General features: G+C 51.4%; 1 protein-coding gene across 1 annotated transcript; it reads right to left on the bottom strand.

Annotated features, from left to right (window-relative positions):
• Positions 1–383: 383 nt before the first annotated feature.
• On the bottom strand, positions 384–24393 carry THOC6 (THO complex subunit 6). The gene is made up of 13 exons (XM_082262118.1): positions 24298–24393; positions 22457–22572; positions 21187–21251; positions 20991–21094; positions 20865–20902; positions 20735–20783; positions 17633–17704; positions 16955–17057; positions 16826–16875; positions 16626–16688; positions 2233–2343; positions 1014–1142; positions 384–534 (listed from the first exon to the last, which is right to left on the bottom strand). Exons 1-13 carry the CDS (start codon positions 24310–24312, stop codon positions 451–453), a joined length of 999 nt encoding a protein of 332 aa, XP_082118244.1. The 5' UTR covers positions 24313–24393; the 3' UTR covers positions 384–450.
• Positions 24394–24401: the final 8 nt, after the last annotated feature.

The following is a 24401-nucleotide window of genomic DNA, read 5'->3' as shown; positions in this document are numbered from 1 at the left end:
CGGTATTCTAAATATGGTAACCCCCTCAGTGGGGGTCAAAACTATACTGGAAGGAAGGGGAGGAGTGGTTGTTTCTTTTTTTTTTCCTCTGGTAGTATCATGTTATAACTGACAAATTTACTGCAACAATGTTGTTCTTGTTTTTGCTACTGGATTTTGTACTATTTTTTTGTGGTTTGTATATTATTTTGTTATGTGAAAAATTAAAATAAAGAGATATTGAAATTAAAAAAAATCATCAACCCAATCCCGCCTACACAAGGATAAAGCAGGCATACGATTGGCCAGGCATCCTCTATCGGATTTTCTCAAGTTTCTGTTATCTGCCAGCAGGTTGCGCCGATCGTTCTTTGAAAACCAGAGAAATAACCACACAGACGGGAAAAGTTCAATCGTTTTATTATAAAAAGAACAAAACAAAGAAGAAATGGGAGGGGCCAGGTCATGTGATCACGTGAAGGTCAGAGAGAAGGCGCGGTACCGGAAGTTGGTGAACACATCGATCTTGGAGCTGCTTCCAGCCGCCGTGAGAACCTGCCGAGCGAAACCCAGATCAATGACCGCACCGGAGAGTTCTGATACACACACACAGAGCTCCACCCACACTGACCAATCCGCCTCCAGACACACACACACACACACACACACACACACACACACACACACACACACACAGAGCTCCACCCACACTGACCAATCCCACTCCAGACACACACTGAGCTCCACCCTCACTGACCAATCCGCCTCCAGACACACACACACACACACACCCACTGAGCTCCACCCACATACTGACCAATCCCCCTCCAGACACGCACTAAGCTCCACCCACACTGACCAATCCCCCCCAGACACACTCTTCATACTGTAGCTCTCTCCAGGCTGCTCTCCTGTTCCAGGCCACACACTAAAGAACATCAGGTCTCCCCCCCCCCCTTATAACACCAGCCCGCCCCCCCCCCCCCCCCCCCCAGTATAGGTTGGTGTCAGTGAATTGCAGGAAGGGGACGTACCTTGTTCTCCTGGGAGGTCTCATTGATGCACAGGGAGTAGATGGAGCAGGGGGTGCTGGGGATCTGGGCGCGGATCTCTCCATTGATCTGGCAGTGGTTGATGTGAGGGGCCTGACCGGCACACAGGATCTGACCACAGGACACAGAAGGGGACCATCAGAGAAAAACCACACACAAACACAAGGACACAGCTAGAGGGGCGGGGCAGTGTATTGCAGACAGCTGAGGGGGAGGTGCAGTGTTTGACAGACAGGCGAGGAGGGGCGGGGCTGTGTGCAGCAGACAGGCGAGGAGGGGCGGGGCTGTGTGCAGCAGACAGGCGAGGAGAGGCGGGGGCTGTGTGCAGCAGACAGGCGAGGAGGGGTGGGGGCTGTGTGCAGAACACAGGCGAGGAGGGGTGGGGCTGTGTGCAGCAGACAGACGGGGAGAGGCGGGGCTGTGTTCAGAAGACAGGCGGGGCTGTGTGCAGCAGACAGGCGAGGAGGGGTGGGGGCTGTGTGCAGCACACAGGCGAGGAGGGGTGGGGGCTGTGTGCACAGACAGGCGGGGCTGTGGGCAGCAGACAGGTGGGGAGAGGCGGGGCTGTGGGCAGCAGACAGGCGGGGAGAGGCGGGGCTGTGGGCAGCAGACAGGCGGGGCTGTGGGCAGCAGACAGGCGGGGACAGGCGGGGCTGTGGGCAGCAGACAGGCGAGGAGAGGCGGGGCTGTGGGCAGCAGACAGGCGAGGAGAGGTGGGGCTGTGTCTAGCAGACAGGCGAGCAGAGGTGGGGCTGTGTCTAGCAGAAAGGCGAGGAGGGGTGGAAGCTGTGTGCAGCAGACAGGCGGGGAGAGGCGGAGCTGTGGGCAGCAGACAGGCAAGGAGAGGCGGGGCTGTGGGCAGCAGACAGGCGAGGAGAGGAGGGGCTGTGGGCAGCAGACAGGCGAGGAGAGGAGGGGCTGTGTGCAGCAGACAGGCGAGGAGAGGAGAGGCGGGGCTGTGGGCAGCAGACAGGCGAGGAGAGGCGGGGCTGTGGGCAGCAGACAGGCGAGGAGAGGAGGGGCTGTGGGCAGCAGACAGGCGAGGAGAGACGGGGCTGTGTGCAGCAGACAGGCGAGGAGGGGGGGGGGGGGGTTGTGTGCAGCAGACAGGCGAGGAGAGGAGGGGCTGTGGGCAGCAGACAGGCGAGGAGGGGCGGGGCTGTGTGCAGCAGACAGGTGAAGAAAAGGAAAAGCCTCTTACCAGATCCTGGTAGAACATGACTTGCTGTTGGCTCTCCTGAATGGGAAATATTGTAGTTGGTGTCACAGAACGAAGATGCCACAAAGACAGCATGGGGCCACCACCACACACCTGGAAGACAACAAACACAATAAACAAAGGCAGGATGGTAACTCAGGGGTGACTAAAATTACCTACAGGTAGCAAAGATAGAAGCCAAAAATAGACCGCAGTGCCACCGCAGCCAACTGAGTAATGCTAGAAAATCAGGCAAACAAGAAACTACCATAACTGCACCGATATAAATGACGTTTGATGGAACAGAGGAGAAGAATTTATTTTGTAGGCTGGAAGTCCTAAATAATGTAAGAACAAAGCACAGAAGTCTAATAATCTGTTCCTAAGCAGACAGATAGGGGGCTCCACTGTGTGGAATCAATGGGGCCGACCACCATATATCTCAGATGGCTGGTAACGAGGCAAACTGTGAGAAGAATTTTAATTATTCATCTAAAGTATTAATACCTCACAGTGCCTCAAATCTTTCACAAAACTCAGATCTAAAAAGCAGTGCAAGAATTTCCAAAAAAAAAAAAAATGTCCGTTTCAAAAAAGTGCAACAAAATCCGTGCAGAATAATCAAAAACTGAATGTAAATATATTTATCAAAAAGTGTTCGTATAAAATATAAAAATACTAAAAAATGATCTGTGCAATATAATCAAAACCAATAAGAGTATAAACATAAAATGAATTCATCAAAAACATTCATATAGAACATGTGCAAAATCAGATGCTAGGATAAAAAAAAAAAAAAAAGTCTGTCAAATGAACCAATTTCTTCTGTGAAAAAGACGTGCAAAAACACAGTGTGCTCCTCCCACCGTATCCCCTAAACTAACTCACCAGATGGCCCCCAAACTCACTCACCAGATGGTGTAGCTGGTCAAATTGTAAACCAGCGAGTGCACCTTTTTATATACAATCTCCAGCAGGTTGGTTCTTATTCCACAGGATGGTCTTTCCCATCCCCCATACAGGGGCTCTGACAGGGATGGGGGAAGGGTAATAGTTTACAAGGAAGAGCCGATTTACTGTAAATTCTGTAAAAAAATCTTCACTTATTTCCCGATTGAACAGCCAAGCTGGGACAGTAAAGCAGACCTGTGCGGCGGTGCTCGGCGTCCTGGCCCCGCCCATTTGATAGACACTTTTTTTTTTTTGCACTTTTTTTAAATATTCACTTGGCTCTTTAACCACTTCAGCCCTGGAAGGTTTTACCCCCCTTAATGACCAGACCATTTTTTGCGATTCGGCACTGCGTTACTTTAACTAAAAAATGCGCGGTCGTGCAACGTTGAATCAAAAAAAAAAAAAAAAAAAAAAAAAAAAAAAAAAGGATTGTCCTTTTTTTCCCCACAAACAGAGCTTTTTTGATCACCAACTTTCCCAATAAAAAATTTTTTCAAAAAAATCTAATATTTTTTTTTTAGCAGTTTAGGCCAATTTGTATTCCGCTACATATTTGTGGTAAAAAAAAAAAAAAATAATCCCAAAAAGCGTATTTTAATTGGTTTGCACAAAAGTTATATCGTTTATACAAACTACGGGATCGATTTTTGGACTTTTTATTTTTTTGTTGTTTTTATTAGCAATGGCGGCGATCAGCGATTTTTAGCGGGACTGCGACATTGCGACTTTTTGGGGGGGGGGGGGACCAGGGACATTACTACAATAATCGGTACTAAAAATATGCACTGTCACTGTACTAATGACACTGGCAGGGAAGGGGTTAAAGCAGAGTTCCAGCCAAGGGGGGTGAATTTTAGATGACGGGTGCGTCATCCCTGCACAGATTCTGGGCATGTTTAGCAGGGAATGACGCATCTGCACCGGAAGTGACGTCAGGGCCGTTGCATTGACTCCTGGGAGCGATGAGGTTCAGCCCCCAGGAATCATCGCAAACCGGAAGAGAGGGCGCGGCCTCAGAGGGAGGAAGAGGAAGGAAGGGGAGTATATTTTCTTCTACAATAAGATAAGTGACCAAAAAAAACATCGGCACTATCCATTTCTTTTTCAGGTGGCCCTCAGCAAGCGGATGGCCCAAAATCTATTTTTTTTATTTTGAGGCCGGAACTCCTCTTTAACACTGGAGATGATCAAAGGGGTTAATGTATGCCTGTTGGTGCTTACTGACTGTGTGGGGGAAGGCAGAGAGATCGGAGAGCTTAGCTGAAACTCAGAGGCGTAACTAGAACCTTCAGGGTCCTGATACAAGAAACCATGAAGGGCCCCCCAGACCCCTGGCCGGGGGCCTTACCTTCAAGCCCAGGGCTCTTCCCACTAATCCTGGGGCTCTTTACTCTCATTGCATGGCCTTTTATTACGGTCCCGCAGCAGTATTCTTTCACAAGTTCTGCAGTGGGCGCCCTTCCTGCAATCTTGGGGCCTCCCCACAGTGGTGCAATGCCAGGGTCCGGTCGCAAGTGTGACCTTTGCGATCCTGGAAGTTCACCCACTGGTTTGCTACCGGGCCCCCTGGAGCATGGGGCCCGGTAGCGATTGCAACCCCTGCAACCCCTGTAGTTACGCCCCTGCTGAAACTGCTGATCTCTCTGCCTGTGTGACAGAAGACTCCCCTGCTTTGTTTACATAGGTAGGCGGCTCTTCTGTCAGTTTTTCTGACGATCGCTCCTCCTGTCTAAACACAGCGGGAGTGCGGCTCTGGTGGCGTGCGCGTTCCCGCCGAGACCAGCGTGCACAAAATCGCGTAGATCTAACTGATTTTGCACAGCTGAGCCGCCCTGCCGCAGTATATCTGCAGTGGGCGGTCACTTGCCGACCGCCGAACAACTATTTACTGCGGCGGTCAGCCCCGTATAGGCAAAGTGACGTAGACCTATGCCGCTAGCCTGTGAGGCTCTAGGGGGCGAGCACGTGCCGCTGGAGGCGCGCTCCCGCCCCCGCTCGTTCCCTGACATGTCCACGTGAGTGACCAGCGGTTCCCGATCTCCCGGTGCAGAGGGAGAAAGGCAGGCGGCTAATGTAGCATTCTCCCTGATTTAACTGTAGAGATCATATGATCCTGCTATGTAGGATCGTATGTCTCTGTGATTACTTCACTAGCCACACCCCTTTACAGTTAGAATCACCCTCCTAGGGACACACTTAACCCCTGCATCACCAATAAAGTTAACCCCTTCCCTGCCAGTGTCATTATTACAGTAACAGTGCATATTTATATATAGCATTGATTACTGTAGTAATGGCACTGGTGACGGCGGGGCTGGTGCAGTGCATTCTGGGAGAGGACACAGAAGAGGATCGCGCTGGCTTCCGCTGCCCACACCTGAGATGGCAGCACTGGAGAAGAAATTTTCAAGGTAAGTATTTCTTCTTACAGGTAAGTGCGACCCGGGACAGATCACAGGCTATCTATTGTGGAATGTACCAACCCTGACTGTCCCGGGGGGGGGGGGGGGGGGGGGGGTTTTATCTAAAATTCACCCCCCCCCCCCCCCCCCCCGTGGCTGGAACTCTGCTTTAACCCCTTCCCTGCCAGTGTCATTATTACAGTGACAGTGCATATTTTTAGCACTGATTACTGTAGTAATGTCACTGGTACCCCCAAAAGTGTCAAAAATGTCAGTCAAGGGTCTGATCTGTCCACCGCAATGTCGCAGTCCCGAAAAAAAAAAAAAAAAACCACCAATAAAAACAACATAAATCTTTCCCTTTGTTAGTAAACGCAATAACTTTTGCGCAAACCAATCAAAATACACTTATTGTGATTTTTTTCACCAAACATATGTAGCAGAAAACAAATTGGCCTAAAATGTTAAAAAATTTTGATTTTTCCTTTTTTTTTTGTGGAGAATTTCATATAAAAAAAAAATGTGAAAAATATTGTTATTTTTTCAAAATTGTCGCTATTTTTTTGTTTATAGCGCAAAAATAAAAAATCGCAGAGGTGATCAAATACCACCAAAAGAAAGCTCTGTTTGTGGGAAAAAAAAGGACGTCAATTTCATTTGGGTGCAGCGTCGCACCACCGCGCAATTGTCCGTTAAAGTCACGCAGTGCCGAATGGTAAAATGGGGCCTGGTCATTAAGCAGCCAAATCCTCCGGGGCTTAAGTGGTTAAAGAAGCTTGAATATTGTTTTTTTATTAATCGGTTTTCTTTATCCTAGCATCTGATTTTGCACGTTCTACGTGAATTTATTGATTAAGTCATTTTGTTTTTTTATTTTCATTTATACTTTTATTGGTTTTGATTATATTGCACAGATAATTTTTAGTATTTTTATATTTTACACTAGTACTTTTTGATGAATATATTTGTCCTTGTGTCGGAATTTGTCCGGCTTTGCGGCGGCTTCGGACTTCTGCCGAGGGGGAGACATACCGCCACCGGGTCCGGGGAGGGACAGGAGCCAAAAGAGGGTGAGTTCTGGAGTCGGATGGAGGACAGGATCACGAAATCAGGATGATGCCGGCGGAGCTCTCGGTCCGTGCGTCTTACTCCATTGCACTTCAGGCCACGCCCCCCTTGATGAATACATTTGACTTTCAAAAACGCAATAACATAATAAACCAGAATGCAAAACCGTATACAGCATTGTGTACAGGAAAGCAGAAACAAAACCTGAACATTTAGCCATCGAAGCATCCAACAGCGAGAGAATACATCGGGGACAAATAAAAGCATACATAGAATATAAAAGAAGAGGCCCAAGTCCCCGAGATTAATCCGAGGGGTGCAGTCAAAGGGAAGGTACGGGTCAAATGCCGTCAACCCACGCCTGGAGAGTCAAAGGAAATAGGGTCTATCCAAGCCTAACCAGTGCATGTGCGGGAGTCCTCCATCCAACGGCTCCAAACCCGGTCATATTTTTTAGGGCAGCCCCTGTGACGGTAGATCAATCGCTTATATGGGAGAGTAGAATTAATCTCGGCCAGCCACATCCGCATAGTAGGGGGCGTGCGCGCATCCACAGCTTCGCAACAAGTTAGCGTCTCATGAAGAAAAAGGGTCAGAAATGTATCAGCTATATCGCCCTAGCCCCCATCTGTACATGTTGACCTTAAATATTAAAAAGATATAAGCACAGAGTATTCATAGCCGTATTTTTTCCCAGGCATAAAGCCGGTTTGATTGGGGTGGATGAGGGAGAGAATAGATTTACCAAGGCGTCGGGCAAGAACCTTGGCCAAGATCTTGATGTCAGCCCATAGGAGGGAGATCGGGCGATAAGATTTGGAGAGCCAGGTTTAGGGAGTACGATAACGGTGGCTTCCTGCATCGATCCAGGCAAGGCATCCGTTCCAAATGCATGAGTGTAGGTCAGCAAGAGTTCGGAGGGCAATATTTGAGAATAGGGTGCATAGAAATCTAGAAGAAGGCCGTCTGAACCGGGGGCCTTAGCCAGGGCAAGGGAAGCAATGGCGTCCGCAATTTCATCCGCCGACAGTGGGGCCTCAAGGTCAGCTCGGTGAGAGTCAGACAATTGGGGGAACTCCACATATGGTAAGAATTCTCGAGTCTCTCGAGTCTCAGAGGCGGAGGTAGTGGTTTGAGAGGTGTATAGCGAAGCAGAATAGGAGCAAAACAGCGTTGCAACTCGGGACGGGTCAGAGACTTCCGCACCATCAGCATCCAACAAGGACACCACCACTGGCGGCGCAAACTCCTGATGAGCCAGGTAGGCCAGGAGCTTGCCCGCCCGCTCTCCCTGCTCGAACATCCGCTGCCTGCAGAAGAAAAGTTTGCGTTGAGCCATTTCATAATACAATTGATCAACAACTCGGGTTTGGGATTTGAGCGCGGAGACGTGGGCCGGGGTCGGGTCCAAAGTGCAGGAATCAGTGACTGTTGCAAGGTGATTCAGGGCCTGTTGGAGAACACGTCTCTGGAGGAGGATTTCAGGCAATTAATGCGTCTAGTCAGAGTGGAGCGGGCATGTAACTTGAAGGTCTCCCAGACGTCTGCCGCCGAGGCCGATCCCCTGTTGGCATTAAAAAAGAAAGCCCACTCCTAAGGCAAATCAAGATGGTCCTAGAGGGCCCAAAGCCAGAAGGGGTGTAGGCGTCACGGATGTGGCACAGTCTGTGGGGTCAAGTCGAGGGATGCCCAGTATGGAGCTTGGTTGGACAGTAACCTAGGGTGGAAGCCGACATCCAACAACGAGGGGAGCAGCAGCGCAGAAACAATAATAAAATCAAGGCGGGAGAACGACGAGTGGGTAGACGAGAAACAGGAATAGGCCCTAGTGTCAGGGTGACAATAACGCCATGTGTCCGTCAATGCAAAGTCACAAAACAGTCGCTGGAGTCGGGTGGTAGATGGCAGGTGGGTTAGCGGAGGCTGGGTCGAGCGGTCAAGGACAGGATGTAAAACCGCATTAAAGTCCCCCAACCATATAGCTGGAACAGCAGGGTGCTGGGCCATAAAGGAGACACCCTCAGTGACCACCGCAGATCTATATGGGGGAGGGGGATGCAACATGCCAATATAAGATATGGTTTAGCATATATCAGAGCATGAAGGAAAACAAACCTACCCTGGGGGGTCCGTGTGCACAATAATAAGGGTTTTGGCCACTAAAATTGAAACCCCCCTAGAGTGGGAGGTATACACAGCATGATAAGCCACGCCCACCCAAGGGCGACGAAGAGCCAGTTGGAGCTGACCCGTGCCATGGGTTTCTGTTAGGACCGCCACATCCGCCCGGAAGGACTTGAGGCAGTGAAAAACAGCAGAGCGCTTAATTTTATCCCTCAACCCATGGACATTCCATGTGAGGAATTTTATGGGGCCCATTGTGGGGACATATAGTAGGTGACACGGATGGACATAAAAAGGGAACCCCACGGCAGGTGTGCTCAGGCAACCACATATGAATAAAAAGCAACAAAATGAGATAGCAGTGTTAAAGCAAAATGCAGACCACGTATATAAAATAAAGCATAGTGCAAACATCATTAGAAAGTCAAAGAGTAAACCCCCATCCCCCCACCCCGCTCTCCACCCCCCAAACTTGGCGGGAGCACAATACCCAAAACCAATGCACAGGCAAAAGTCCGGGCAACCAGAAAGCCAGGCCGGACACAGAAAAATAAAGAAAAAACAGCAGCCAACTCTGCAACGCGTTCTGTGAACGCCGGTTAGGGAATGTAAAGGTCAGGGAAGCATCGGCTAACGCACTTCCCATACCATACATGGCAGCCGCTAGTGCCCTCTGTCGGTCCTTGTGAAACGACAGACCCCAGAAGCCTAGTGGGGGATCAGGCAAATAAAACCGTAAAAAATCCCCAAAAAAATTAAAAAAAAACCCACCCCCAACAGGTGAAGACAGAAATAAACTGGTCTCCGTAAAATAGGAAAAAATAGGGACAAAAATATTAGAGTCTAGTGTCTTGGTGCCCACAAAGGGTCAGGGACAAACTTGCAGAACAGCAGAAAGTTCAGACAGAGGATAAACAGGGAGACTTCACCATAAAAAGGGGGGCTTCACCAGGAAAACGGCCAAAGCTGCATGCAGAGACCAGGACCACACAAGGGGGGGCTCAAAGCAGCAAAGCACGATAGTCAAGCACTTCCTGAACGGTAAGGGGGGGGGGGGGGGGGGGACATTGAGTCAGGGTTGCGTCCGCAGCCGTGTATTGATCCAGCCATGCCGATGCAAGCTCCGGATCCTCATAGAACTACGCTCGGCCATCACAAATCACCCGCAAGTGTGCGGGGAAACAGCATGGCATATTTCAGATTATGCAGACAAAGTCTCCTCTTGACATCTGTAAAGCGAGAACGTTGCTTTTGGACCTCAATGGAGAAAATCGGGAAGCACCATAATGTGCGCATTCTGAAAGGGGATATTAACCCGCTCCCGAGTCAGCCGTAGTACCTTGTCCCCAGTCAGCCCTAGTACCTTGTCCCCAGTCAGCCCTAGTACCTTGTCCAGAGTCAGCCCTAGTACCTTGTCCAGAGTCAGCCCTAGTACCTTGTCCAGAGTCAGCCCTAGTACCTTGTCCAGAGTCAGCCCTAGTACCTTGTCCCCAGTCAGCCCTAGTACCTTGTCCCCAGTCAGCCCTAGTACCTTGTCCCCAGTCAGCCCTAGTACCTTGTCCAGAGTCAGCCCTAGTACCTTGTCCAGAGTCAGCCCTAGTACCTTGTCCAGAGTCAGCCCTAGTACCTTGTCCAGAGTCAGCCCTAGTACCTTGTCCCCAGTCAGCCCTAGTACCTTGTCCAGAGTCAGCCCTAGTACCTTGTCCAGAGTCAGCCCTAGTACCTTGTCCAGAGTCAGCCCTAGTACCTTGTCCAGAGTCAGCCCTAGTACCTTGTCCCCAGTCAGCCCTAGTACCTTGTCCCCAGTCAGCCCTAGTACCTTGTCCCCAGTCAGCCCTAGTACCTTGTCCAGAGTCAGCCCTAGTACCTTGTCCAGAGTCAGCCCTAGTACCTTGTCCAGAGTCAGCCCTAGTACCTTGTCCAGAGTCAGCCCTAGTACCTTGTCCAGAGTCAGCCCTAGTACCTTGTCCCCAGTCAGCCCTAGTACCTTGTCCCCAGTCAGCCCTAGTACCTTGTCCCCAGTCAGCCCTAGTACCTTGTCCCCAGTCAGCCCTAGTACCTTGTCCCCAGTCAGCCCTAGTACCTTGTCCCCAGTCAGCCCTAGTACCTTGTCCCCAGTCAGCACTAGTACCTTGTCCCCAGTCAGCCCTAGTACCTTGTCCAGAGTCAGCCCTAGTACCTTGTCCCCAGTCAGCCCTAGTACCTTGTCCCCAGTCAGCCCTAGTACCTTGTCCCCAGTCAGCCCTAGTACCTTGTCCCCAGTCAGCCCTAGTACCTTGTCCCCAGTCAGCCCTAGTACCTTGTCCCCAGTCAGCCCTAGTACCTTGTCCCCAGTCAGCCCTAGTACCTTGTCCCCCGTCAGCCCTAGTACCTTGTCCCGAGTCAGCCGTAGTACCTTGTCCCCAGTTAGCCGTAGTACCTTGTCCCCAGTCAGCCGTAGTACCTTGTCCCCAGTCAGCCCTAGTACCTTGTCCCCAGTCAGCCCTAGTACCTTGTCCCCAGTCAGCCCTAGTACCTTGTCCCCAGTCAGCCCTAGTACCTTGTCCCCAGTCAGCCCTAGTACCTTGTCCCCAGTCAGCCCTAGTACCTTGTCCCCAGTCAGCCCTAGTACCTTGTCCCCAGTCAGCCCTAGTACCTTGTCCCCAGTCAGCCCTAGTACCTTGTCCCCAGTCAGCCCTAGTACCTTGTCCCCAGTCAGCTGTAGTACCTTGTCCCCAGTCAGCCCTAGTACCTTGTCCCCAGTCAGCTGTAGTACCTTGTCCCCAGTCAGCCCTAGTACCTTGTCCCCAGTCAGCTGTAGTACCTTGTCCCCAGTCAGCCCTAGTACCTTGTCCCCAGTCAGCCCTAGTACCTTGTCCCCAGTCAGCCCTAGTACCTTGTCCCCAGTCAGCCGTAGTACCTTGTCCAGTCCGCAAAAGGGGCCCCTTCAGGGGGGCGATGTGCAGGCAAGCGGTGGGCCCGCTCAATCGCAAAAGGTGGTGGAGAATGCCTCCCTGCCATATGTTGTAGTAAGGAGATTTTCCAGGAAGGTGGCGGGATCTGTGCCCTCTGCACCCTCAGGGAGACCCACAAAACGGAGGTTGCAGCGGCAAGCCCCGTTTTCTAAATCATCCAGCTTTTGTGCCAGTTGCTGGAAGTGCCGCTGGAGAGACTCAGTGGTGTGCTGGAGCGGGAGAATGACATCCTCAGCATGGATAATCCTTGTCTCTGTTTCAGTGACACGATCCCTTAGCTTAGACATGTCCTGCCTGATCAAAGAGACCTCAATCTTCACCTCTTCTATTTTGGCGGTTAGTGTAGCCTGGCATGTAGAAATCGCCTCCAGTACCTTCGCCAAGTCAGGGGCATTGGCAGGCGCAGGAGGCATGGCGCCATCCTCCTGTGGTAGGCCCGGTTCCTGACGGCAGAATTTCTGGAGTGAGGTAGCAGCCGAGGCAGCCTTCCGCGGCGGTGACATGGCTGGGAGGTCGCAGAGAGCGTATCGCACGGGTCCGGTGATAGTCAAATCGGGGCACCTTTCATGAATAGATTTCCATTCAGTTTTTGATTATCCTGCACGGATTTTGTCGGATGGATTTTGTCGCACTTTTTTTAAATGGCCATTTTTTTTTTCTTTTATAGCGAATTCTTGCACTGCTTTTTAGATATGAGTATTGTGAAGGATTGATGAGGCACTGTGAGGTATGATTACTTCCGATGAATAGATAAAATGATTCATTTATAGAGGGGAATACAATACATTCTGTCCTGTTTGTGACATTGGATCCCCTGCAGGTGATTGGCAGCAGTTTTCTCGGACTCCCTCATTTCTGTTCTCTGACCATTGACTACCCGGGCGCCGATCCCTCTGCTGCTTAAACCGGGAGTATTCCACTTCCATGGGGGGGGGGGGGGGGGAGGCCAGAAGCCCCTGTGTGGTGTAGAAAGGTGAAGATCCAGCCTGGAGGCCAATCCAGAAAGGGACGGTGGATGCACAGACACAGGAAAGCGGACGCATGTTAAAGTGACCATCACCTGCGCAGGCCCCAGTATTCATAGAAAACCAGAAATGTATCACTGCTGGAGCCTTAAGTGACTTCATGGAGGCGGGGAGCATCCGGATGTCTCGGTAGCGATGGGTTTCAAGGCGCAGCCTCTTTGTCAAGCTAAAAGGTTTTCAGCTTGACAAAGAGGTTGCACCTCGAAACCCGTAGCTACAGAGACATCCGCATCAGACACAGTGGAGCTCCTATCAGTTTGCTGAGGACTTACAATGGGGAAAATAATATTTTGATCCCCTGCAGATTGTAGAAGTTTGCCTACTTTCAAAAAAAATTATTTTAGCATAGGTGTATTTTATATGATAGAGACAGAATATCAACCAAAAATCCAGAATAAACACATGATACAAATGTTATAAATGGAAGCAAAAAGGGTAATGATCTGGTTTCCTCCAGAGCACTCCTCCATCCCTAAATATATATGTCAACACAAAGAAATTGGCCCGCGGGACTTTGTATGAGGTACGTGCTCAGTGGCTGGAAATGAATATCATGCACAATATATGAATAAAAATTGATTTTATTACATAATGTATAAAAACGACAACATATGCTCAATGGCACATATGATAGCTCAATGGCTTGAAATACATATGACATGTAACATGAGTAATGCAATAGGATATATTAACATTTTTGATTGACACCTTGGTGTAGCCTCTTGAATTAATGGCAGAAATGTTGTAATAGGATAACATCGCAGTAGAGTATATATTGTTTGTGAACTGACGCGTTTCGGGAGCAGTCTCCCTTCTTCAGAGATCAATGTAATCAAAATGTCACTACAAAGAAACAATGTTGTTACAGGGTGCAAATAAGGATAAATTAAAATATGAAAAAGGTTTAGACAAAAATGATAAGAGCTGTGGGAGTACTGTATACTCACCGGTCAAAAAGGCTCAAATGGCAAAAGTGGACTCCTATAGAGCAGCGGTGCGTCATGTCTGACCCGGGAGCTGAAGGGTCCCAGAGTGCCGGCAAATACAGAGGGGGGCCCATGGCAGGGAAGTGTATGTGTAAGGAAAGGCCTTCCAAACCTGTTGTATATATATTTATTTATTCCCCCCCCCCCCTTTCCCACACTCATTTCCCCAGACTAACACACATCCATTTCTCACTTTTTCACCCTGCACACCACGTTCTATCACACACGGTTTCTCTGCACTATGTCTTGGTTTCTGGGTGCTCCCCCCCTCCTTTTTCCTCTGCCCTTTCCTCCCCCCTGTTCCTCTTTCCCCCCCCCCCTCCTCATTCCCTCCTTTCCCTTCTCTTTTCCCCTCCTCTCTTCATTCCCTCTTTCACTCTCCTCACACCCCTTCCGGTATCCCATATAACCATCACACCAGCCTTCCCACCTGGTACAAATTATACCAGTGTAGTACCACTGTGAGCACATATGCCACATCTTCACTATTTTGTTTTTTTTTAAATATATACACAACAGGTTTGGAAGGCCTTTCCTTACACATACACTTCCCTGCCATGGGCCCCCCTCCCCCTCTGAATTTGCCGGCACTCTGGGACCCTTCAGCTCCCGGGTCAGACATGACGCACCGCTGCTCTATAGGAGTCCACTTTTGCCATTTGAGCCTTTTTGACCGGTGAGTATACAGTACTCCCACAGCTCTTATCATTTTTGTCTAAACCTTTTTCATATTTTAATTTATCCTTATTTGCACCCTGTAACAACATTGTTTCTTTGTAGTGACATTTTGATTACATTGATCTCTGAAGAAGGGAGACTGCTCCCGAAACGCGTCAGTTCACAAACAATATATACTCTACTGCGATGTTATCCTATTACAACATTTCTGCCATTAATTCAAGAGGCTACACCAAGGTGTCAATCAAAAATGTTAATATATCCTATTGCATTACTCATGTTACATGTCATATGTATTTCAAGCCATTGAGCTATCATCTGTGCCATTGAGCATATGTTGTCGTTTTTATACATTATGTAATAAAATCAATTTTTATTCATATATTGTGCATGATATTCATTTCCAGCCACTGAGCACGTACCTCATACAAAGTCCCGCGGGCCAATTTCTTTGTGTTGACAATGTTAATAAATGGAGTTGCAGTTCAGGGAGTAAAATAAGTATTTGATCCCCTTAGTAGTTGGTAGAGAAACCCTTGTTGGAAGCACAGAGGTCAGACGTTTCTTGTAGTTGGTGACGAGGTTTGCACACATCTCAGGAGGGATTTTGGTCCACTCTTCTTTACAGATCTTCTCTAGAGGTTCTTGGCTGTCACTTGGCAACTCAAAGTTTCAGCTCCCTCCATACATTTCTATAGGATTAAGGTCTGGAGATTGGCTAGGCCACTCCTTGACCTTCATGTGCTTCTTCTTGAGCCACTCCTTTGTTGTCTTGGTGGTATGTTTTGGAAGGTTGTCATGGTGGAAACCCGTCCATAACTCATCTCTAGTGTTCTAGCTGAGGGAAGAGGTTCTCCTCCAATACATGGCCCCCATCTATTGGCCCCTCAATGCAGCAAAGTCAGCCTGTACCTTTAGCAGAGAAACAGCCCCAAAGCATCCCCTCCATGCTTGACTGTAGGGGACGGCGACTGTAGGGGACGGCGACTGTAGGGGACGGCGACTGTAGGGACGGCGACTGTAGGGGACGGCGGCTGTAGGGACAGGGTTCTTAGGGTCATAGTCAGCATTTTTCTTCCTCCAAACACAGCCAGTTGAGTTAATGCCAAAGCACTCAATTTTGGACTTATCTGACCACAGCACTTTCTCCCAATCCATCTCTGAATTATTTAGATGTTCAAATCGGCAAACCTCAGACAGGCTGTTCATGTGACTTCCCGAGGAGGGGGACCTTGTGGACGCTGCAGGATTTCAATCCATGGCGGTGTATTGCGTTACCAATGGTTTGTTTGGTGACTGTGGTCCCAACTGCCCTGAGATCATTCACAAGCTCCTCCCGTGTAGTTCTGGGCGGATCCCTCACTTTTCTCATGACCATCCTCACCCCATGAGGTGAAATCGTACATGGAGCTATTGGATTATTTTCCCCACTGTATGAGCGGAGTTATAGGACTTCTGTGTGGTGTTGCATTCTTTGGAATTTTCTACAGAATAGATTGGTCTCCTATTTATGGTTGTCATTTCTATTAGTGCACTTATAGGATTGGTAGTTTGTCTCAATAACCCACAGAGTCCTTCCTGAGACTCCTCCCCCACCCTCTCCTCCAATCCCAGAGAACATAACTACAGTCCTTCCCATAACCCCTCACCTACCCCCCCACCACATAAAAAAACAAACCCATAGGCAATTAATTGGCTCACTACAGTCCCCCCCCCCCCCAGAATTCCTCCCACCCCCTCTCCTCCAATCCCAGGGAACATTACTACAGTCCTTCCCATTCCCATAGCCCCTGACCTTCCCTCCCCCACCCCCATAGAAAACAAACCCCTAGGCAATCCATTGACCCACTAGAGTACCCCCCAAAACCCCTCCCACACCCTCTCCTCCAATCCGAGAACATAACCACAGTCCTTCCCATTCCCATAGCCTCTCATCTACCCTCACCCCCCCCCCCCATAGAAAACAAACACATAGGCAATCTATTGGCCCAATACAGTACCCCCCCCAAAACCCCTCCCACACCCTCTCCTCCAATCCCAGAGAACATAACCACAGTCCTTCCCATAGCCCCTCACCTACCCCCCCCATAGAAAACAAACACATAGGCAATCCATTGGCCCAATACAGTACCCCCCCTCCCAAAACCCCTCCCACACCCTCTCCCCAAATCCCAGATAGAAATTAAATTGAAACCCCGCCCTCACCATCCAATCGGAGTCCGTGGCCAAACAGCTGATCCACTTCCCGTATTGCGGCCGGGCGCACTCCTAAGAAATACAAGAGAGTGAGGTACAGAAGTTGGCGAGCTTTGGGGGGGGGGGGGGGGGGGGGACACAGAAATGAGGCAGGTGGTAAGGCAAAAATAAGGAAGGGCATTGGGGGGGAGGGGGGAACCAGTGTGTACCTCATATTTATACACCTCAATCTTGTGTGTCTGCGATCCGGTCCTGAGATCTGATAAGAGAATACAATGATCAGTAATAATGTCTGAAAGACCCCTCCCCACTTCTTGGCCCCCAGCAGGGTCACTCACCCCAGAGCCGGACCGAGCCGTCCTCACTCCCCGACACACATTCTTTCTGCTGCTCCCGCAATGCCAGACAATGGATGTAATCCTCGTGTCCCTGGAGCGCCGTCTAGAGGCAGAACATCAAATTACACAGGGCCAGCCAGGGTTCTACTGATCCTTCTAGGTCTCAGCATGGACTGACAACCCTGGGTGGACCCCCACCATCCCAGACCGCAGAATGAACTGACACAATGGGTGGACCCCCACCCTCCCAGACCGCAGCATGAACTGATACCCCAGGTGGACCCCCACCCTCCCAGACCCCAGCATGAACTGATACCCCAGGTGGACCCCCACCCTCCCAGACCCCAGCATGAACTGATACCCCAGGTGGACCCGCACCCTCCCAGACCGCAGCATGAACTGATACCCCAGGTGGACCCCCACCCTCCCAGACCGCAGCATGAACTGATACCCCAGGTGGACCCCCACCCTCCCAGACCGCAGCATGAACTGATACCCCAGGTGGACCCGCACCCTCCCAGACCCCAGCATGAACTGATACCCCAGGTGGACCCCCACCCTCCCAGACCGCAGCATGAACTGATACCCCAGGTGGACCCCCACCCTCCCAGACCCCAGCATGAACTGATACCCCAGGTGGACCCCCACCCTCCCAGACCACAGCTCAGGAAAACTCACGGTAAATGCTCCGGTCTCCAGATCCATGACATGGATTTGACAGCTGCCTCCTCCCAGGAGAAGAGAATTGTCCTGTTTGGGGGGGGGGGGGGGGGAGAGAAGGGAGAAAGTTAGCCCCAGGAAAGCACTATGACTACATTCCCCATAAAAAAAAAAAAAAAAAATCACATATTATCATAGGATTTATAAAAGCACAACACTGTGCAACGCTGTATTATAATAGGACTGTACCATTACAATACAAAAGGGTTGGGAAGTCCCTCCTCCAAAGATCCTACAATCTAAGAGGGAGGAGCAAGTGAGACAAAAAGGTTATGACCATGGGGGGGGGGGGGGGTGTAAGAGCGCCGTTTTATTTTATTAAGGGGAGATAGGGAGTAGAGAAGTCCTGGCGGTGATGAGGGAGATAGAGAGGAGGGGGAGGAGCGGAGAGGACGGTGTGGGTGATATGATGTAGCTCAGTGCAGATTTGTAGATGGCTTTGTAGGTTACTATTCTGAATGCCATCCATTGGGCGATCAGAAGCCAGCGGAGGGATTGGCAGAGAGGGGTGGAGGACACTGAATGGGGAAAAATCTCATGCTGGATATCTATACTGGTATGGACTGGGTAATGTGTAGGGATCTATACTGGTATGGACTGGGTAATGTGTTAGGATCTATACTGGTATGGACTGGGTAATGTGTTAGGATCTATACTGGTATGGACTGGGTAATGTGTTAGGATCTATACTGGTATGGACTGGGTAATGTGTTAGGATCTATACTGGTATGGACTGGGTAATATGTTAGGATCTATACTGGTATGGACTGGGTAATGTGTTGGGATCTATACTGGTATGGACTGGGTAATGTTGCTTTGTACAAGGGTGTGCAGTCATGTTGGAACAGGAAGGGGCCATCCTCAAACTCCTCCCACAAAGTTGGGAGTATGAAATTGTCCAAAATGTCTTGGTGTGCTGACGCCTTAAGAGTTCCCTTCACTGGAACTAAGGGGCCAAACCCAATGGCTGAAAAACACCCCCCCACCATAATCCCCCCTCCACCAAATGATTTGGACCAGTGCACAAAGCAATTTCCATAAAGACATGGATGAGTGAGTTTGGGGTGGAGGAACTTGACTGGCCTGCACAGATTCCTGACCACAACCCAATAGAACACCTTTGGGATGACTTAGAATGCAGACTGTGAGCCAGGCCTTCTCATCCAACATCAGCGCCTGACCTCACAAATGCACTTCTGGAAGAATGGTCAAACATTCCCATAGACACTCCTAAACCTTGTGGACGACCTTCCCAGAAGAGTTGAAGCTGTTATAGCTGCAAAGGGCGAAGCCAACTCAATATTGAACCCTACGGACTAAGACTGGGGGGTCATTAAAGGTCATGTGTGTGTAAAAAAAAAAAAAAAAAAAAAAAACCACACACACAAATATATTCAGAACACAACAAAGCCCAAACCTCCACCTAACCTCCCCCCGGACTAAGAAACGATTACACATTGCTCCCATGCATGCAGACTTTTTTTCAAAAATTTGATCTTCTAAAAATCTAGAGGATGAAAAAGGACAGAAAATAAAAGCCGCTCACCCAGAGACTGACAGACAGCAGCTACCTGACATTCCTCCACACCTTTCTCCAGGCTCCCGGCCGCCACCTGTCCTTCTCAAGGACCCCGTATCTTCCCAACCTCACCCAGAATGTTGTGCATCACCACCTCTATAGGAAGGACTTTTTCAGAGTGGAAACCTGACACTGTGCATTCCAGTAAAGTAACGGACTACTAAACTAACTAAAAAGTGTCTTCAAATCACAATCCCAGCAAGTACAAAAGGCCCCATATGACCACTCTGCATAACATCCTGGAAAAGAATACCCAGAGCCCCACCCCCCGCTTATAGACTTCTGACGCAAGAAATGGTCCATCGTCTCCTCCAAACTCCACTCTTAGACAACCACACTTCTGCGCAGAGCAATGCTTCAAGTTATCCTTCACATAGAGTCTGCCATTAATTGAAAGCCAGCCCACATCTTTAAAGGGATTCTCTCCAGATTAAATCAAACGCAGACCCTGCCTTATAACAGGGCCTGGGCAATCCCTCAAGGCAAGTGGTTCGCTAAAGGCAGATTCAACAACCCTCTTCTCCAGGGCCTTCATACGAAGAGACCTAATTTCCCCCGCCGTCACTCGCCACTGCCGCAGCATCTTCAGGCACGGGGGACCTAAGCCGGGAGCTTATCATGTCGGACCCTCAGACTTTTCACTGGCCCACCATTCTCACAGCTTCGCAGAAAAAGCCTAAACCAGGACTGAAAAATACCAACCCACCCAGGCGGGTCCTCTGCCAGCATATTACCAAAATTATTTTTCAAAATCATCAGAAAAAAGAATACCACTGGGTGGACCATACTTAGGCCACCCATCTGCCTGGGAAGGTAGGTTACAGATATATCTTAATGAGGTTCAGTCTGTTCCCCCATAACAGTTGGAAGAAACGGTTGTAGATCTTCATATAGAGAGACACTGGCAAAACACAGACAAAGCTGACATACAGAAATTCCGGGGATCAGGTAAGTTTTGATCAGGTCAATCCATTCTCTGTAAGAGTTTCCAATCCTTCCAGCTGGCAACCTTGGCACCAGCATCTTGTAGCCTGCTTACCCAATTTGCAAGGCCATAATCACCAGGACCAAATTTGATGCCTAGAACTTTAATTTCCTGCCGGAGCTCTGGGGATGCATCTGGAAGCTCAAAGCCTTCAGACTCCTCTCCCATCCAGAAAACCTCACTTATCCTGATTGATCTTTGAACCAGAAGCCTCAGCATACTGCTCCATCACAGAGATCCCCTTCTCCGCCCCAGAGATAAAAACAGACGCAGCATCAACAAAGGCCACAACCCTCAAAGGGGGCTCACCAGGAATGCCCAAAGATACTCCGCACAATGGTCTGCTCTCTAAACTCCTGATGAAGGGATCGAATGCGTATAGCAGAGGACTCAAAAGACACCCCAACCAGAAAATTTGTTGGTGAATTGTATATACATGGGAAGTAATAGGGGTTCTATTAAACGAATATTCGATCTATAACAGACATCGTCTCACCGTCTGGTTCAGGACAAGGCTGTTGATTTCCGGAGTTTCTAGATTGTTCCTGGAGGAATAAAAATAGAGAGATGTGAGATGCTCAGTCTCCCGGACACCATTACCAGGAGCTGCAATTGTCGGGTCTCACCTGCTGGGGGCCATGCGGCTCCATGATGCCAAACAGCCCTACAAGACATGAGAGGGGGAGGTGAGACACATAACTGACAGACAGGGAGGAGGGGCGAGCGCTAAGACTGGGAGGAGAACCATTCACCTTCTTACACAGGTCGGTCCACAGCCAGCCCTTCACTTCATTGTCCCCAGCGCTGATCAGGTGACGTTCTGTAGAACTCAGACAGTAGATGGGACCTATGTGTGCTGAGGACAAAGAGGGGACACCATTACCGGAATGTTCCATTATACAGAGAGTGGGTGCCACATGGAATGGAAGGACACAGCCAGCTCCTCACCTTGGAATACAGCTGCCGGCTCCTTGTTCTGTTCCTTGGCCTCAGAACTCAGAGCAGAAGAGAGGCTGTGGAGAATACAAACCATCATTTCACCCCACCAGCCTCGTCTCAACACCCCCCACAACCGGGTGTCACCTACACACCCCACCCACACCACGGGGGGTCACCTACACACCCCACCCACACCACGGGGCTCACCTACACACCCCACCCACACCACGGGGCTCACCTACACTCCCCACCCACACCACCGGGCTCACCTACACACCCCCCCACAACCAGGGCTCACCTACACACCCCCCCACAACCGGGGGTCACCTACACACCCCACCCACACCACGGGGGGTCACCTACACACCCCACCCACACCACGGGGGGGTCACCTACATACCCCACCCACACCACGGGGCTCACCTACACACCCCACCCACACCATGGGGCTCACCTACACTCCCCACCCACACCACCGGGCTCACCTACACACCCCCCCACAACCGGGGGTCACCTACACACCCCACCCACACCATGGGGCTCACCTACACTCCCCACCCACACCATGGGGCTCACCTACACTCCCCACCCACACCACCGGGCTCACCTACACACCCCCCCACAACCGGGGGTCACCTACACACCCCACCCACACCACGGGGGGTCACCTACACACCCCACCCACACCACGGGGGGTCACCTACACACCCCACCCACACCACGGGGCTCACCTACACACCCCACCCACACCATGGGGGTCACCTACACACCCCACCCACACCATGGGGGTCACCTACACACCCCACCCACACCACGGGGTCACCCACACACCCTACCCACACCACTGGGCTCACCTACACACCCCACCCACACCACGGGGCTCACCTACACTCCCGAACCCACACCACCAGGCTCACCTACACACCCCACCCACACCACCGGGCTCACCTACACACCCCACCCACACCACCGGGCTCAACTTAGCACACAACACACCCCACAAGCTCACCTACAAAGCCCACCCACAGCACTGGGTTGACCTCAACACTCCACCAAACTTAGCTGAAAACTCAACACACCCCACCGGGCTCACTTCTACATTACACACATCCCAGGGGGCTCATCCCAACACCCCACTCATCCCACCAGGCTCACCCCAACACCCCACTCATCCCACCAGGCTCACCCCAACACCCCACTCATCCCACCAGGCTCACCCCAACACCCCACTCATCCCACCAGGCTCACCCCAAAACCTCACACACCCCACCGGGCTCACCTGAACACCCCGATCTGACCCAGGTTGTTTCCAACGGCCAAATACTTTCCACATGGAGAGAAGCACTGACTGAACACCGTCATATGGAGGAGCTCCAGGGAGCGACCAAAATCCATCTGCAGAAGAGAATTCACCCCCTGAACCATAAATACACCTCCAGAGATTCCACTCCACCCAGAGGAGATCCCGCCCCTCCGCCCACTCCACCCAGAGGAGATCCCGCCCCTCCGCCCACTCCACCCAGAGGAGATCCCGCCCCTCCGCCCACTCCACCCAGAGGAGATCCCGCCCCTCCGCCCACTCCACCCAGAGGAGATCCCGCACCTCAGCCCAGAGGAGATCCCACCCCTCCGCTCACTTCACCCAGAGGAGATCCTGCCACTCCGCCCACTCCACCCAGAGGAGATCCCGCCCATCCGCCCACTCCACCCAGAGGAGATCCTGCCACTCCGCCCACTCCACCCAGAGGAGATCCTGCCACTCCGCCCACTCCACCCAGAGGAGATCCCGCCCCTCCGCCCACTCCACCCAGAGGAGATCCTGCCACTCCGCCCACTCCACCCAGAGGAGATCCCGCACCTCCGTCCACTCCAACCAGAGGAGATCCCGCTCTTCCGTCCACCCCCCTCCATCCACTTCCCTTCCCAGAGGAGATCCCGCCCCTTCATCCATTCCCCCTCCCCAGAGGAGATCCTGCCCCTCTGTCCACACCCCCTTCCCAGAGGAGATCCCGCCCCTCTGTCCATTCCCGAGGAGATCACCTCCCCGCTGTCCACTCCATCCAGAGGAGATCCCGCCCCTCTGTCCACTCCACCCAGAGGAGATCCCGTCCCTCCTTCCCTCTCCCCAGAGGAGATCCCACTCCTCCATTCACACCCCCCTCCTCAGAGGAGACCCCACCCCTCCTTCCACTCCCCCTCCCCAGAGGAGATCCCACCCCTCCATCCACTCCCCAGGGGAGATCCCGCCCCTCCATCCACTCCCCTCCCCAAAGGAGATCCCACCCCCCTCCCAGAGGAGATCCCGTCCCTCCTTCCCTCTCCCCAGAGGAGATCCCACTCCTCCATTCACACCCCCCTCCTCAGAGGAGACCCCACCCCTCCTTCCACTCCCCCTCCCCAGAGGAGATCCCACCCCTCCATCCACTCCCCAGGGGAGATCCCGCCCCTCCATCCACTCCCCTCCCCAAAGGAGATCCCACCCCCCTCCCAGAGGAGATCCCGTCCCTCCTTCCCTCTCCCCAGAGGAGATCCCACTCCTCCATTCACACCCCCCTCCTCAGAGGAGACCCCACCCCTCCTTCCACTCCCCCTCCCCAGAGGAGATCCCACCCCTCCTTCAAATCCCCCTCCCCAGAGGAGATCCCGCCCCTCCTTCCACTCCCCTCCCCAGAGGAGATCCCACCCCCCTCCCAGAGGAGATCCCGCCCCTCCTTCCACTCCCCTCCCCAGAGGAGATCCCACCCCCCTCCCAGAGGAGATCCCGCCCCTCCTTCCACTCCCCCTCCCCAGAGGAGATCCCACCCCCCTCCCAGAGGAGATCCCGCCCCTCCTTCCACTCCCCTCCCCAGAGGAGATCCCACCCCCCTCCCAGAGGAGATCCCGCCCCTCCTTCCACTCCCCCTCCCCAGAGGAGATCCTGCCTCGATTACCTCACCTCATCCCTATAATCCGGGAGGGATACATATAATTACACAGGAGATCTGAGGATGATATAAAGCACTCAGTGAGTGAAATTCCCACCTTATCAGACACAGAACCCGTGTAATAATATGTATCCTGTAACCCCAGATCTCCCCTCCCCCTCCGCTTTAGCCGTTAATTTGTCTTTACGCCTCTTACCTCTGCAGGTAACATGATCCCAGTCACGTGATCCTTCAGTCGGCGGTGGGCGGGAATTTAGCGTCGCGGGGTAATGACGTCAGATCGGGCGGGCTGTGATTGGT

The sequence above is a fragment of the Pelophylax lessonae genome, assembly GCF_965119305.1.
Source record: "Pelophylax lessonae genome assembly, chromosome: 6".
Classification (NCBI taxonomy): Eukaryota; Metazoa; Chordata; class Amphibia; order Anura; family Ranidae; genus Pelophylax; species Pelophylax lessonae.
Note: the sequence above shows the minus strand (reverse complement) of the source record. Positions and strands in the feature narration are given on the sequence as shown.